Source organism: Chiloscyllium plagiosum, chromosome 36 (genome assembly GCF_004010195.1).
Source record: "Chiloscyllium plagiosum isolate BGI_BamShark_2017 chromosome 36, ASM401019v2, whole genome shotgun sequence".
Lineage (NCBI taxonomy): Eukaryota > Metazoa > Chordata > Chondrichthyes > Orectolobiformes > Hemiscylliidae > Chiloscyllium > Chiloscyllium plagiosum.
The window spans coordinates 21,138,347-21,155,107 of NC_057745.1; the positions used below are offsets into that span (position 1 = coordinate 21,138,347).

Here is a 16,761-nt window from a genome sequence, read left to right on the forward strand (position 1 = left end):
GACTATTTCAACTGGCAGGTGAAACTAGAAGTAGGACATAGCCTGAAATTATGGGGGAGCAGATTTAGGACTGAGTTGAGGAGGAAAGAGTTTTGAATCTGCCTGGTGAAGCAGTTGAGACTACGTTATTGAATGTTTTTAGGGCAAAGATAGTTAGATTTTGAACAGTAAAGGAATTAAGGGTTATGATGAGCATGTGGGTAAGTGGGGAGGAGTCCACAAAAAGATCAGCCATGATCTTATTGAATGGTGGAGCAGGCTCGAAGGGTCAGATGGCCTACTCCTATTTCTTATGAGATCCTAAATTCCAAACTTGTACTAAATTCAAAGTCCACCATCTGCTCTAGCAGGATTTGAACCCAGGTCCCCAGAATACTATCTGGGTGTCTGGATTAACAGTCCAGCAATATTGCCACTAGGGCTGTAGCCTATTTGCTACGCTTGCTATTCCTTGTACACAGGCATTCAAATACAATGGGGATGAGACAGATAACTTGGATATTGCCTCACTGTATTAGTGAATGCCCATTTCCAGCAGCACTGTGGATAACTGTGCCCTGGAGCCTGTGGCCAGTCCTGCTGCAGTGAGAGGATCCGTGAAAGTGAAACCTTCATGAAGATGGAACCAGGAAACATTTAGAGACTGCAGCAATATTTCAACGCGGTTGCCAGTTTCTAGAGCTTGGAACATTGTGGAGTGATCTAAACTGAGGAACATGAGTGAATGGGGGAAGATGTCAGCCTCGGGTAGGATAGCTGGCAAAATTAATTAACTCCTCCTTTATGGGCGCCAGAGATCCGGGTTCAATTCCCGACTCAGGCGACTGACTGTGTGGAGTTTGCACATTCTCCCCGTGTCTGCGTGGGTTTCCTCCGGGTGCTCCGGTTTCCTCCCACAGTCCAAAACATGTGCAGGTCAGGTGAATTCGCCATGCTAAATTGCCCGTAGTGTTAGGTAAGGGGTAAATGTAGGGGTATGGGTGGGTTGCGCTTCGGCGGGGCGGTGTGGACTTGTTGGGCCGAAGGGCCTGTTTCCACACTGTAAGTAATCTAATCTAATCTAATCTAATCCATTCACACTGGCACGTGCATATCTCCAGTAACACAGTGGGTAGGATTTGGAGTCCTGCCCAGCTGTCGGATTGATCGAGCTGAGAGTCTGGCGGGAGGCTGGCTCTGGTGGGACTCTGCCGTTTTGCTGCTTCTGCCCCGTTTATGTCCATGACAGGAAAGAGCATGGATGGTCTTCCTACTGTGCCACCAAGTGATGCCAGTAATTAGGTCATGAAATAGGCCTGCCGCAATGTTCCAGCAAGCCTCAGTGCAAGCTCAAAGAACAACATCTCACCTTTCATTTGGGGAACATGCAGCCCCTAGGACTCACTGTCAACTTTATTAACTTTAGGGCATGATTCCATCCTTCCATGTTTTTCCACTCACCCCCACAGCCAGTCCTGTTACATGGGTTGCTTTAAGCACAGTCACCCATTCTCACATACTCTTGTCACATTATGAAGTTTGCTTTCAGCACAGTCTGTCCATTCTCTGCTACCCTCAGCTCTCCTTATCACTTACCAGCTTCTCTTTTGCCTTAGACTATCATGCTTAATCCCCTTGTTTACTTCCTCCTTTCATGTTTCTCTCTCTCTCTGTCTTTGGGCTCCCTCTCCACCTATCCATTCACCTCTCCGTCTCCCCCATCTTCAGCATAAATACCATTTTGTCCAGCTGCTAATCGTTCTGAAGAAGAGTCATCAAACTCAAAACATTAATGCTGGTTTCTTCTCACAGATGCTGCCAGACCTGCTGAGTTTTGCCAGCAATTTCTCGTTTCGTTCCAGATGTCCACCATCTCCAGTTCTTTGTTTTATTATATAGCAGGCAAATAATGCCATTTCAGAGAGCAGTTAAGAATCAACTACACTGCTGTGGGTTTGGAGTTACATGGAAGCAGACCAGGTAAGGACAGCAAACTTGTTTGATTAGATTAGATTAGATTCCCTACAGTGTGGAAACAGGCCCTTCGGCACAACCAGTCCACACTGACCCTCCGAAGAGTAACCTACCCAGACCCATTTCCCTCTGACTAATGCACCATATAGCCAATTCACCTAACCTGCACTCTTTGGACTGTGAGAGGAAACTGGAGCACCCGGAGGAAACCCATGCAGACACAGGCAGAATGTGCAAACTCCACACAGACAGTCGCCCAAGGCTGGAATGGAACCCAGGTCGCTGATGCTGTGAGGCAGCGTTGCTAATCACTGAGCCCCTGTCTGTGAATCAAATTACTGCAAATGCTGGAATCTGTACTTAAAAATAAAAAAAGAACACTGGAAATACAGCAGGTCAGGCAGCATTGATGGAGAGAGAGCAAACTAATGAAAAGTTTGATGAAGAGTCATTGAGACTCGAAACAATAAACTTGCTCTCTCTCCATGGATGCTGCCTGGCCTGCTGTAATTTCCAGTATTTTTGGTGTTCAGTCTAGTAGATTTCTTTCCCTGAAGGACATGAATGAAATCTCCTCGATTCTAAGTGATGGTCCATATATTGGGACTGATCTTCATCTGTCTGCTCACACTAATCTACTTCATCCACTGCTTGGCAATCTATTCAAGTGCTTGTCTGTACACACTGCTACCTTTGCTCAGTGCATTGCACAGCTTCCTGCATCTAAATCACCTACCTAGCCTGTCGCCCCTTCTCTTGCTGTTCTTTCAACCTTGTGATTGTTTGCCCGTACAGCTCACAGCCAGACTTTCCATTCCACCCTATGTTTCCACCCTCTGTTCACTTTGCTGTCATGTTGCTTGTATCTTCTGTTGTCCATCTGTTTGCACTGCTGCCAATAATGTCAGAGTGCTCAGAGCAGATAGTCTGGTAGGCCAAACATGCCTTTCTCTGCCACAGCTAATCAGAAAGAAAGGCCTCTTTGGCAGTCATCAGTTTTATTGGAAGAAGGATAAAAATTTGAAACATACATTCAAACCCAGATACATAATATTAAAAAAAAGTGTGAGGCAGAGCTGGAAGACTATGAAATACTCTGTATATTGTCTTGTTAATTTCTGACAGCTGCATTTCTTAAAATCATGACAGTTCCGGTCGTCACAAATTGTTGCTCTACTCCTGATTTTTATCATTCAACTCACAGTTTACAGACAATCAGACAGGAATTGTAGCTCACTGCTAGCTTTCTGAAGCAATTAAGCCATCTATATTTAGATCGTGTATAATAAGGTTATGTGACTTGTAGTTTATCAACCAAACTCTCCGTTGACTGAGAGTGCTGAATAATATATAGGAGTTGATTCAATAAGTACCATTGTCGCAATGTTGCTTAAAGGAACAAATTGTCCTATCTGGAAATTTTGAGATGTTAAACTACAATAAGTGCTTACTGTAAGTAACTAAAATAGCTGCCATGTTGACTATTTTGCTCTGATTATAAACATTTCTGACCTTTTTACACACTCTTTGATTTGCAACTCATTATCTCTGGATTTTTAAATGCAGTTTATACAAGTTATTGAGGAAAATGGATTACCTGATCCACCAGCTGGTTGTACAGATCATGGCAGTTGTCAAAAATATATTTGTAGGTTGAGTCTAAGCAAGCTTTGACACAGTCTCTCACAACAGAACTTGCTCTTGGAGGGCTCTGTAATTCTTGAACCTGAAATGAGCCAATGATTGTACAATGCAAGGCATTAAAAGCAAGGACAGTGCTTTATCTAGATGAGAAATATCATGATATATGCATAAAGCGAATGCCTGCAGTAAAGCAAATAGGGTCGAAGAATCTGGTGCTGGAAAAGCACAGGCAGTCAGGCAGCATCCAAGGAGGAGAACCGACATTTCAGGCATAAGCATTCCTGATGAAGGGCTTATGTCTGAAACATAGATTCTCCTGCTCCTCAGATGCTGCCTGACCTGCTGTGTGTTTTTCCAGCAACACACTCTTCGACTCTGATCTCCAGCATCTGTAGTCCTCACTTTCTCCTTGTAAAGCAAATGGAGCACAGAATTCAGATTCCAGATTTGTTTCCAATGTAATCACTTGTGGAGAAGGAATCAAATCAGATTTTTCAAGTAGAAGTACTTCTCCTTTCCGAGTTACCTGATCACAGAGTCACATAGCACAGACAGAGACCCTTCGGCCCAACTCATCCATGCCGACCAAATTTCCCAACTAAATTAGTCCCACTTGCCTGCATTTGGCCCTAACCTTTCCTATTCATGTACCTGTCCAAATGTCTTTTAAATGTTTTAACTGTACCTGCATCCAACACTTCCTCTGGCAGTTCATGGCCTAGCAAGGCCAAAACCAACTGAAGTTCATAGCACTGACCATGAATCATTTCAGTAAGTGGGTGGGTCATGGTGTTTGCATGTGTCGGTTAAGGGCTACAATAGAGCTAGCTGTACAACCCTGCCAAAATGAATAACAATCTCAAATGTCAGGCTCAAAGAATGACCATTCTGATGAGCTACAAGACCACAGCCAGTGTCCGAGACCTGTACCCCAGCATACAGTCAGCATTTTCACAAACTGGGAAATAAATCAGCAAGGAGATGAAACATTGAAAGTTCTACTGATTGTTATTGTATTTAATGGAAAACATAGAACATTACAGGGCAGTACAGGCCCTTCGGCCCTTGATCTGTGGAACCAATCTGAAGTCCATTTATCCTATACTATTCCATTTTCATCCATATGTTTATCCAATCACCATTTAAATGGCCCTAAATTTGGCGAATTTACTACTGTTGCTAGCAGGGCAGTTCACGCCCCTAATTCTCTCTGAGTAAAGAAACCACCTCTGACATCTGTCCTATATCTATCACCCCTCAATTTAAAGCTATGCCCCCTCGTGTTAGCCATCACTATCTGAGGAAAAAGGCTCTCACTGTCCACCCCATCTAACCCTCTGATTATCTTAGGTGTCGCAATTAAGTCACCTCTCAACCTTCTTTTCTCTAATGAAAATAGCCTCAAGTCCCTCAGCCTTTCCTCCATACCAGGCAACATCCTAGTAAATTGCCTCTGAACCCTTTCCAAAGCTTCCACATCTTTCCTATAACGTGGTGACCAGAACTGCATGCAATACTCGAAGTACGGCTGCACCAAAGTTTTGTACAGCTGAAACATGACCTTGTGGCTCCGAAACGCAATCCCTCTACCAATAAAAGCTCACACACCATATGCCTTCTTAATAATCCTATCAACCTGGGTGGCAACTTTCAGGGATCTAGGTACGTAAACACAGAGGTCTCTCTGCTCATCTACACTGCCAAGAATCTTACCATTAGCCCAGTACTCTTTATTCCTGTTGCTTTTTCCAAAGTGTCCAAAGTTAAATTTATGTTACTAAACAGAGCAGGATTGAAATATATTAGTTGAAAGTAGATAAGTGAACGACAGGGACTTTTCTGGTCCTGAACCTTCCTTTCTAACCAATTCATGGAGCATGCTTGTTAATAGCAATCTGAACTACACATTCTAAAACTTCTCCATCCATGGAAAAAATCATTCCCACTCTCTCAATAAAGTTTTACTATCGTGTTATGAACTCAACTAATTATCTGGCAGAGTTTTCATTGAGAACAGGTTCTTTCAAGGAAATAGGCGAAAGTGGGTACTGCAGATGCTGGAGATCAAAGTCAAGATTAGAGTGGTGCTGGAAAAGCACATCAGGTCAGGCAGCATCCGAGGAGCAGGAAGGATTTTTGCCCGAAACGTCGATTCTCCTGCTCCTCGGATGTTGCCTGACCTGCTGTGCATTCCCAGCACCACTCTTTCAAGGGAACGCTGTATCTTGATAGGAGGTCCTAAGGCAGTGTTAGTGTCTCTCTCTGTGGTTTGGTTTCAAGTCTCATGCCAGGACTTGTTGGTCAAAGATGATGCACCTATAATGCAGCCAGACTGACGCATCAAACTGCAAATCGCATCAACACACACTGATCGCAGGAATACAACTGGGAAAGGTTTATAATCAACCATGTGATGGAAAGAAATAACAGCCTCTACCATCACTTTCCACAGCTTCAACGACCTTCAGGTAAAAGTGCATGTTCCCACAGCAACCCCGACTCTCTGAGGGGCTTACTGACTGGATAACTGGTGTGACTCAGACTATTGCCAACAGCACAGGATTCCATTCCCCCTTCTGACTTCTTCTTGAGGACCTGCCTCTTTGCTGTAGCCATTGTGGAGATTGGGATGCAGCGGATCAGACCTGTCTTCAGGCAGAGAATTGAAGAGGGCGAGTGCACTGTGACAGGTTGTGCTTGTTTTTCCTTTTGCTTCCCTTATCACACTTATAATATACAGCAGCCCCTGACCTGGGTCGCTTCACTTCATTCCAATAGCTAACATGGAGAACAAGCTTCCCTTAGAGATGAGAAGGATGGATGTGGGAAGCCCTTAAGACTGGAGAATAGTAGCAACTGAAGGTGGAGGAGACTTATTTTAAGTGCAATGTCTCAAGGAGCACATCAAATAAAATTGCACTTGGTCTATAGAGGGAACAGATTCAATGGGCCAAATGGCCTTTTCTTCTTCCTTAGAGCATGATAAGGAATACTTTTTTTCTCTCTTTGGAGTCAGAGGTGGAGGAGATGTGAGTGTGTAGTTAAGCTGTGCAGTTCCACATACAGTCTTTGTTGCTTGTCTGACATAATATTGTTTGTGGTAGATGCAGTCAATTTCACTGGAACAGCCACTTCATGACAAACGATTTCAGAGGACCCTGTAATTTCCTTAGAACTACTGGAGAGACACAAAACGGCTCAATTAAAGAAAGTCTACTCAATAACAGAATTAACCCAGATGTTGAAAATATTCTTTCAGAGAACAGATGCTAGATCGCTGCAAGAGCAAATAACCATGTACACTGTGTAATGCATTAGATCGATTCAATGTGGCAGTCAGTGCTCGCTAATAGGGTCACATCACCAGAGAAAACGTATCGGTGCGAATAACATTTAGCAAAACCAATTATCTACATCACAGCGTAAAATAAAACACAACATTTTGTTCAATGTATTTGCCATGTAAAGTAATGAGCAAACCTGCCTTCACCAAAAAAACAATTAATTTGCTTCTCCCTAATGTGCCACTAAAGTAAACTATTATCTTACCTTCATACGGAAAAATGTAATGCTGGTCAAAAGGTCCACAGTTGATTTCAGGTCTTGCAATCTTTCTGGGTTGCTGGCTGGGAAATTATCCTGGCAAGAGTAATGCGGAAACATTATAAAAGCAGAAAATACCGGAAATACTCAGCAGGTCTGGCTGCAACTGTGGAGAGGGAAACAGAGGTAATGCTTTGGCTTGATGACCTTTCACTATGTGTGGCACAGATATGAAATAATTTTAATTAAAAAAAAACAGAAATAAAGCCAGTTATTTCATGGTATTCAGGAATTACACGTTACAGAAGCTAAACCTCCCCTCTGGCCTCTACAGTTTATGAATAGTGACAGTAAGAAAGAAATCCTTACATTTATATGCTAGTTTTTACAACTACTAGATGTGTCAGGATGCTTTACAACTCATGAACTACTCTGAGGTGTAATCATTGCTGTAAATGTGGGAATAATGTGGCAGCAAAATCACATGCAACAAATTCACACCAACAGCAATGTGATAATGGCCAGATAATCTGCCTTTGTGATGTCGATCGAAAGAAACACAGTACTGGCCAAGGCAAAGAGCATAATTGTTTTGTCTTCTTTGAGATAGTGTCACATGATCATTCATGGCCATCTGACAGGACAATCGGGGCCTTAGTTTATCATCTCATCCAAAAGACAGCACCTGCGATGGTACAGCACTCTCTCAGTATAGAATCAAGAGGGTCAAGCTGGATTTTCTGTTTTCAAATCCTAGAGTGGAACTTAAATCAACATCTTTTGACTTGGAAGCAGGCATGTTACCACAGAGTCACGCTTGAATCTGCCTCCTGAGACCATGTACTCAGAGGGAGTACTAGAAAACTTCAGACAGGTGTAGCTAGAACAGCTCCCAGTCTATGGCTTGGAGCTTGATGACCAGCTGGAAGCAATTCCTCGACTTACCGTATCAACTACAAAGACAGATACAAAATACCTGTCCAATACTTATGTAATTTCCTGTTTTTAATTATTAATTCCCCAGTCTTGTCCTGCAAGAGGTTAGTGCTAATATTAGCTATTCTTTTCCTTTTAAATGCTTGTAGAAGTTTTTACAGATCTAATTAGTTTTCTCTCATTCACTAATTTCTTCCCATTGTTTAAACATCATCCTATGTCCAATCTTCTGACCAGGTGTGTTGGACATTTTTTGTTTCAATTGGATACTGTCCATTAGCTTCCTTACTTAGCCACAGGTTTCACATTCTCTCAGAGTCTTCCTTGCTCAATGTAATATATTTTTGTTCAGAGTTGTGAAATCTACTACTACTTCTCAGCCTTTTAACTTTATTTTTCCAGCTCACTTTAGCCAATTCTGCCTTTGTAACCTTGCAACTGAATATGGCTGTAATTTCAACTCCTTGTAAGTAAATCAAAAGAATACAAGTTGCGTAAAAATAACTAGTAAAACATGAGGGGATAAAATTTTATTAAGTATTTCTCTCGCACTGCTAAAACATGTTCAATTCACCAATATCATCATGACAATACTATGTCAACTTGAAAAAAACATTTTTTTTCTAATCAACATGTTCAGAGATGTTATTGCACACATCTGAAGCAGATGGGACTTCAACACAGACCTCCTGGGCCAAGGGTAGGGACAGTCTACTGCACCACTAGAGGCCTTGGAACACTTCAACCCCAGGGCATCAATGTGGACTTCACCAGTTTCCTCATTTCCCTTCCCCCCGCCTTACCCCAGTTCCAACCTTCCAGCTCAGCACCATCCCCATGACCTGTCCTACCTGCCAATCTCCCTTCCCACCTATCCATTCCACCCTCCCCAGGACCTATCACCTCCATCCCCAACTCCATCCACCCATTGTACTCTTTGCTACCTTCTCCCCAGCCACCTCCCCCACCCCACTCTGAATGCTCCCTGCCTCTATTCCTGATGAAGGGCTTTTGCCCGAAACGTCGTTTTTCCTGCTCCTCGGATGCTGCCTGACCTGCTGTGCTTTTCCAGCACCACTCTAATCTGCACCACAAGAGGGCACATACCTAACAACTTTAAACACTACAGGTTCAATTAGATGCAGACATTCACAGATTAGCAGACAACCAGTAGACTGCATTAAGTACAAGAAGCAATTATTTTCAAAACTTGCAAACCAGATTGAATGGGTTCGATGATACTCATTCCAAACTTATGGCCTGCCAGCTTCCTGTAGCATATGTCTTCTTTCTTCTCTCCCTCCAATTTATTTAAACAAAAACTGCCATAAGAAATATAATTGTGTGACACCAGACTCATCTAAAATCTGAAAGCAGTCAAGAAAGGCACAAACAGCTGCGATTATCTAGTAGGAGACTGATTTTGTGCAGAGAAAGACAGTTAACATTTCAGGCCCATAACCGTGCACTAGAATAGTGTTTTGATGGAGATGATGCATTGCAGGCTGAGGGGTGACCTTATAAAAGGTTTATAAATTCATGAGGGGCATGGATAGGTAAATAGACAAGGTCTTTTCCCCAGGTTGGGCACAGGTTTAAGGTGAGAGGGGAAAGATTTAAATGAAACCCGAGGGGCAACTTTTTCACGCAGAGGGTAGTGCGTGTATGGAATGAGCATGCCAGAGGAGGTGGAGGCGCTGGGATAATTACAACACTTAAAAGGCATCTGGATGGGTATAAGAAGCATTTTGAAGACATGGGCCAAATGCTCGTAAATGGGAGTTGATTAATTTAGGGTATCTAGTCAGCATGGACGAATTGGGCTGTAGGGTCTGTTTCCATGCAGTACATCTCTATGATTCTATAACTCTAACTGCCTTTCTTCAAACTTAAAACACCAGTTTAGGATACATGTTTCTCATCCCAAACTGAATATTAAGTTCTATCATGTTATGATCACTGTTGCCTAAAGGCTTTTCTTTATAATGAGGTCATTAATTAATCCTGTTTCATTACACATTAGCAGAGCTAAAATAGTTAGACCCCTGGTTAGCTCTAGAATGCTTGGAATTGCTCTAAGACATTGTCACCAGAACACTTTGTAAATTTATCTTCCAGTCTTAATTTACTAATTTGATTAATCTAATCCTTATGAAGATTAAATTATGGCTCACATTATTGTAGCTCCTTTCTCACAAGCCTCATTATCTCTTCAGTTATGTTCTGTCCTACAGAGTTATGGGAGCTATAAACTACTCCCACAAGTGAATTACTTCCTGTGCTATTTAATATCTTCACCCAAGTTGATTCTAAATCATACCGTTCTGATCAAAGGTCACCCTTCAGTACTCTACTAATCTCATCCTTTAATCTCCTGCAAAAGCTGAACCTCCTGGCTTTGTAACTGTTGTCTCCTCGCGACCTACAGCTGAAGCTTTCGTTAAATCTAAAGGTTTGGGTTTTATTTCATCAGAGTCATAAATAAAATGGGATGAGAAGACGTGTGGGAAGAATTTTGAAATGAAGGTGAACTCAGCTCCCTGTGTGAGAATATTTCACCATTACATATTGTTCTTACATACCCTATATTTAGAAAGGTCAATCCTCAGTGAGTTATGCAACTGATCCAGCAGCTTTATAAATTTCTCTCTCTGTGAAATAAATAAAACATAAGCTGTTACATGTCTTTGGAAAACATTCCTGAAACTCTAATTCTAATTCTTTAACCACAAATATTCATACAGATATTATAATAAAATTACGGGCAACTGCAGGTGGTGAAAGTAGCTTTCTCATGAATGTCACTTCTTTTCTGGTATTGTATTAAATTGATACTGCCACCGAAGTACAAGCATTTTAATGAGAGTCAACATGTACTTTGAAATGTTTTTGTTTCAGAGGGAGAGATGATGTTAAAATCAGTAGTGTATGAATGCATAATTGGACTTGGTTTTAGAAAACCTCTCTCTCCACACACAAATAAATCAATTTTAATACTGAGCTATCATGATGAATAGGAGTGTCAGCATAACTGATTAAGAGCATTCTTCTGTAATGTTGCAGGTAATCGACAGATAATATGAATTTGGCTAAGGCAATCAGCCCAAATTCTTAGGAACATGCATAGTTCATTTTCACAACCTAATTAATTCCAAAGAAACTATCATATTTTCAACTTGGATACTCAGGTCTTCAGGAATTGGAATGGGGTTAATGAGATTTTGGTGAAAAACAACTTGTCACACAGTTCTAAAACAAATTTTCTGATATTAAAAGAAAACCCGATTCATCGTGCACATTGTGATTCAGCTTTCTCTCGCTTTGTCTCAATGTAATTGATGAATAGTCAGTGATTGTATGAAACGTACATTTTTCTCCGAAGTTATTTTACTTTGGAGGTTAATATGCTCTTGCTGAATTCAGCCTAATGAATGCAGTTTGCTGTGAAATATGTTGTGCCATGCTTATAGTGAACCAACTACTAATACAGACATGTTTGAACAATTTAATAGATTTGTGATAATTATACATTTTAAACAGTTTTGGTGTTTAAGTATTTGAAACATCATAATAGGATTATGAAAATCTGTGTGTTCTTTCAGACTGTTAATTTTCAACATTTAATTTGTTAAGCAAATATTCAGCCAAGTGTTTTCCACCTAATTGGGTATCATGTCATATTAGCTCCAAACACAAGGTTACTTAGAAAGAAATTATTTATATATCAATTATTCATTGAAGAGATTTAGTTATGAAGAAAGATGTGAACAAATGGGCTGTTTGCTTTAGAAGAGACTCGTGTATGAGAAAATCTGATTACATGTTAAAAATGATGACAGATGATGTGGTGAATATGGAAATTCACCACCCTGTCAGTGAGTCAGTAACTTGATGACATAAGTTTAGGATCATCATCAAAACCACGAAAGGTGAAGAATGAGCATGGCGAGCAGATCAGACAGATGAATTGCAGTGGCACATTGGAGCTAATGCCTCCACGGAGATTCTGGGCCAAGTGGTTAACATGCAATTTCACATTTCCTCCAGTGTAAATTTGATCTCTCTTTTCCATGGAGTCTACGTACCGCTGGCAACACCAATATTTATTGCCCATCTGTAGTTGGCCTTGAACTGTGTGGCTTGATAGGCTATTACAGAAGATGGGGTAGCACGGTGGCTCAGTGGTTAGCACTGCTCCCACACAGCACCTTGGACCTGGGCTCAATTCTATGCTCAGGCGACTGGCTGTGTGGACTTTGCCCATTCTCCCTGGGTTTGCGTAGGTTTCCTCCCACAGTCCAAACATGTGTGGGCTAGATGGTTTGGCCATGCTAAATTGCCCATAGTGTTCAGGAATGTGCAGGCTAGGTGTATCAGCCATGCTAAATTGGCCCATAGTGTCTAGGGATATGCAGGCTAGGTGTATCAGCCATGCTAAATTGGCCCATAGTGTTTCAGGATGTGCAGGCTAGGTGGATTAGCCATGAGACACTCAGGCTGGCAGGAATAGGATAGTGTAGATCTGGGTGCAATGCTCTTTGGAGGGTAGGTGTGGACTTGATGGGCCGATTGGCCTGTTTCCACATCGTAGGGATTCAATGATAGTTAAGATCATCCATCTTGCTGTGGGCCTGATAATAGGGCTAAATTCAGCCTTTCAGACCAGCATATAAGCTTTGAATTATACAGCTCGCCTCTTTTGCATTTAGTTGGGGCAAAGCAGAGTGTGTGGTGTCTGGAGGTCAGTATGGTAAAATATGAAGACTCAATTGCTCAGCAAAATTTCTAAAGCAAATACAATGTTGAGTTTTAATGAAGAACTTTGAAGTGTTTCAAGAAGATTTTCCAGCGGCTAAATTTCAAAATGCTTTGCATCAATAGAGCTAGATAGTTTAAAGGAAACAAAATGGATTTCAATTTGTGGCAGCCTTCTTCTTTGGTCTATTTTTATACACCTATTCCACTTTCGTATATTATCAGGATGCTTTCGTAATTTGCAAACAAGATTTCCACGTAAAGATGCAAACTAACATGGTACTTACTCCAAAGTTTGAAGCAGCAAATCGATCTGAGGCTGAAACACTTGTTGAAGCTGTAGTGTGTGCAAAGTACGCATTAATATTGGCCAACAAAGTGCTCATTACAGCAGGAACCCCTGGGCACATGTATTTGGATGACAGACAGGAGAAATGCCTACAAAAAAAAAAGCGTGTTAAGTCTTTACTTGTACATTTTTTGTCAAGGCCACCACCAATTTAGAAGTTGTTGTCATATTCAGATACATGGTTATTCCCACCCCAACCCTACTTGACTTCTCTGAACTGAAGTACAAATTTGCCTGTATTTCCAAATCTTCACTGCAGTACCTGTACCTTGCAGGTATCCAGAATGAATCAATTAATAAATATCATACCTTTTAGTGGGTATGTGTGAATGAAACAGCGACATAATCCCCATTCCCATTGTTCATTGCAGAACAAGAATTTAATTTGGTGCTAGGACATTTCATTGCCATCAAATATCAATTAACACGGAGAGCATTTTATCTGTGTTGGTTGATTTATTAATTGAAAAATGCCCACGTGACCAGGAATTGATGGAGAGGAAGGGAAGAGAATCAAAGTGGCAAAGTCAAGTTGTTCATGATTGCCACACTGCTATAGAACGACGCAGTTACACTAAGATTAGCAGAATTTCCCACCTCTCAGCCCCGAGAAACCTTTCCTCGGACATATTGAAGAAACAGTGTCAGAGATCAAACTCTGCAAGATCATCCCTGCGGAGGATTAACCCAAACATCTGCTGACACCTCCCTGCCAAATGCTCTTATTATCCCTTTCTTAAAGGGACTGGCTGAACCACAGTCATGGTTACTGATCCCTCTCTACTCCCTGCTTCTGTATTTAATATTGTAGTGGCCTTTATTCAGAGATGGAAAAAAGCAATGGATGACGGAGGTTTATAAAAGATCAAAGCTAAAAGCCAAGCTGGTCTCAAGTGGTGGACATCTTCCAACAGGATTCAGGGCATTAACCAGCTCCTCCACATTAGAAACATTAAAACTCAGAGTTGGACGGCAAAGGGGAGAAATAAAAATGGAAAGTACTGAAGGTCAGCAGCTCTGGCAGCATCAGTGGGGACAGAAACAAATGTGCCATTTCCAGCTGCAAATGACTCTTCTTATGAACTCTTATTTAAGTCGGGTGGAATTTTCTCTTCTGCAGGCCAGGTGTTATGATGAGCCGAAAAAGACAGAGGATCTTCCACTTGGGAACGATTCAAATCTTTGTTGGGTAATTACATTCTTCTCAGCACATTACACATGTACAGGGGCGGCACAGTGGCTCAGTGGTTAGCACTGCTGCCTCACAGCGCCAGGGACCCGGGTTCGATTCCGGCCTCAGGCAACTGTCTGTGTCTGCATGGGTTTCCGCCGGGTGCGCCGGTTTCCTCCCACAATCCAAAAATGTGCAGGCCAGGTGCATTGGCTATGCTAAATTGCCCGTAGTGTTAGGTGCATTAGTCAGGGGTAAACATAGGATAGGGAATGGGTCTGGACTGGGAACTCTTTGGAGGGTCGGTGTGGACTTGTTGGGTGGAAGAGCCTGTTTCCATACTGTAGGGAATCTAAAAACAGCACCACACTTTAGCAAGCTCTTCCGAAATGTTCTCCTGAAGTAAAGGAGGGAAGGGAAATGTGTTTCCCTTGAGGTGATTACAAGAAGTTATCTTGCCTGATGAAGAGAGCCTAGACATGGTTGGCTGTGGAGGTCAGTGCCCATAGGTGGCTCAAGAAAGCCCTGGCTCCAGCTTGGCAAGAATTTACTGTGCTTTGCCAGGGTATATGCCTTTATCTACTTGATGCTTCATGCTCCTGTGAAAGAAAGGTTGCACTGTGATGTTATACAATCTACAACCGCTACACAGGAGAATGGTGCCAAGCATCATCATCAGATGCCTCATCTGTAACCAGTGTCTGTCACTCCATTGCAGCTACCAATAGCATGAGTGGCATCACAATGGCACTGCCTCTCACACGTCCACCAAGGTCCACATTTAAAATATGGAATGAGCTACAGCACTCCAGCTCACCAACCTTTCATCACAAAGGGGAGAACGTACACAGTTGACAGGTTTTCACCAAATACTTGCTTGGGACATGAACACAATCATAAAGAATGGCCGCTTGAGTTGAGCTCCCTTTTGAGTTCAGCCCTGTTTAGCTGCCTTGCTTCGCTTTGCCGATGTCAGTCAGTGTCGCTGCCTTGCCTGGACAGGATTGCCAGTCAGGTCAGGTTTCACCACCAAGTGGTTTTAAGATTAACAAGCCACACCACACACTACTGAGATCTCTCAAAAGCTGGTCAACATTGAGAGGCTTCACTCTTTTACATATGAGTGTTTCCGCAAAAAGATGGCTTGGGTCTGAAGAGAAGTCACCTGACTTGAAACAATAACTCTATTTCTCTCTCCACAGATGCTGCCAGACCTACTGAGTTGCTCCAGAATCCTCTGTGCTTGTTTCTGCTGGCTCAGAGGTTGGAACACTACCACAAGACCCTCTTGAGTTTCTACATTGCTGAGCACAAATGAATCCAAAAATGCTCATCAGGTAAGTAGAGTTAGCACCCATTCATATACAATTTCCATTGGAATAATGACTCTTGTGGTGCAGTGATAATGTCCCTCCCTTTGAGCTGGGAGCGTTCAAGCCTTACCTACTCCAGGGGTGAAGTGTGTCATAACATCTTTGAAAAGGTTGATTAGAAAATATCTACCATTATCAGGAATTCCAAATGCAAGACCAGATCAGTTGTCTTAGGATAGTCAGTGATTTAAATCTGGAATTTCTAACTTTGTAACACCAGAAAAATCTCGGTTCAAATCCTGCCCAGTTTTGTGATTTAATTATTGCTACATGTTAAAGATGATTTATAAACTACAACTGGCATCAGGTGCTTGAGATTATTGATCCATTGAGATTTCAAGGATGATCCTTATGTTTAAATATAAACAAATGCAATGTTATTTTTGATGCACAGCACAATCCCAGCTCATGTCCCCACACAGTGTACTTTACATTTGAAATAAAAGGTTTATTTTCCATTTTAAAAAAAATCTTTATTAGTTATAAAATTTTGGTAATAGACTGACTGAACAGGCAGAGATCATAAGATGAAGCTTCCACTGATGAATGTCCAACCTTGCACTATCACATTGGAAAAAAACTTCATTCAAATGTACTCCTACTTCCCTCAAGCTCATTTAATAATTATTATTCTTATTATCCTGAGTCTTATTTGGAAATAACAATCCTGTTTTTAGATAACTCATGTACCCAAACATCCAGGCAAATTGTCAGCTCTACTTTCCCACAAGTCAGCTCAGTTAAAATCTAAAGTAAAGTTGCCATCATCCCAGAGGACCCTATGGTTATTCTCGCTCAACAGACTGAGATGACTGCTGGTGGTTTAACCTGAGTGTCACTGCACCTTAGTTAAGGAGAGAGGTTGAGAAAGAGAGAGTTCTTCATATTAACCTCAGCTTGTACCTACTCTGTTGGCATCACTCTGCATTCCAAACCAGCCTTCCAACCAACTGAGGAGAAAGTGAGGTCTGCAGATGCTGGAGATCAAAGTTGAAACTTTATTGCTTCACTGCACCTTAGTTAAGGAGAGAGGTTGA

At 41.8% G+C, this 16,761-nt stretch overlaps 1 protein-coding gene across 5 annotated transcripts in view; it reads right to left on the bottom strand.

Annotated features, from left to right (window-relative positions):
* LOC122541034 (protein unc-13 homolog C) overlaps positions 1-16,761 on the bottom strand; it is a 358,819-nt gene that overhangs the window by 188,929 nt on the left and 153,129 nt on the right. For all 5 annotated transcript variants that reach the window (XM_043677514.1, XM_043677512.1, XM_043677513.1 and 2 more), the window contains 4 exons: positions 13,119-13,269; positions 10,659-10,727; positions 7,147-7,236; positions 3,551-3,679 (listed from right to left, as the gene is read on the bottom strand). In XM_043677514.1, coding sequence (XP_043533449.1) covers positions 3,551-3,679; positions 7,147-7,236; positions 10,659-10,727; positions 13,119-13,269 — 439 coding nt within the window. The remainder of the gene's footprint in view (positions 1-3,550; positions 3,680-7,146; positions 7,237-10,658; positions 10,728-13,118; positions 13,270-16,761) is intronic.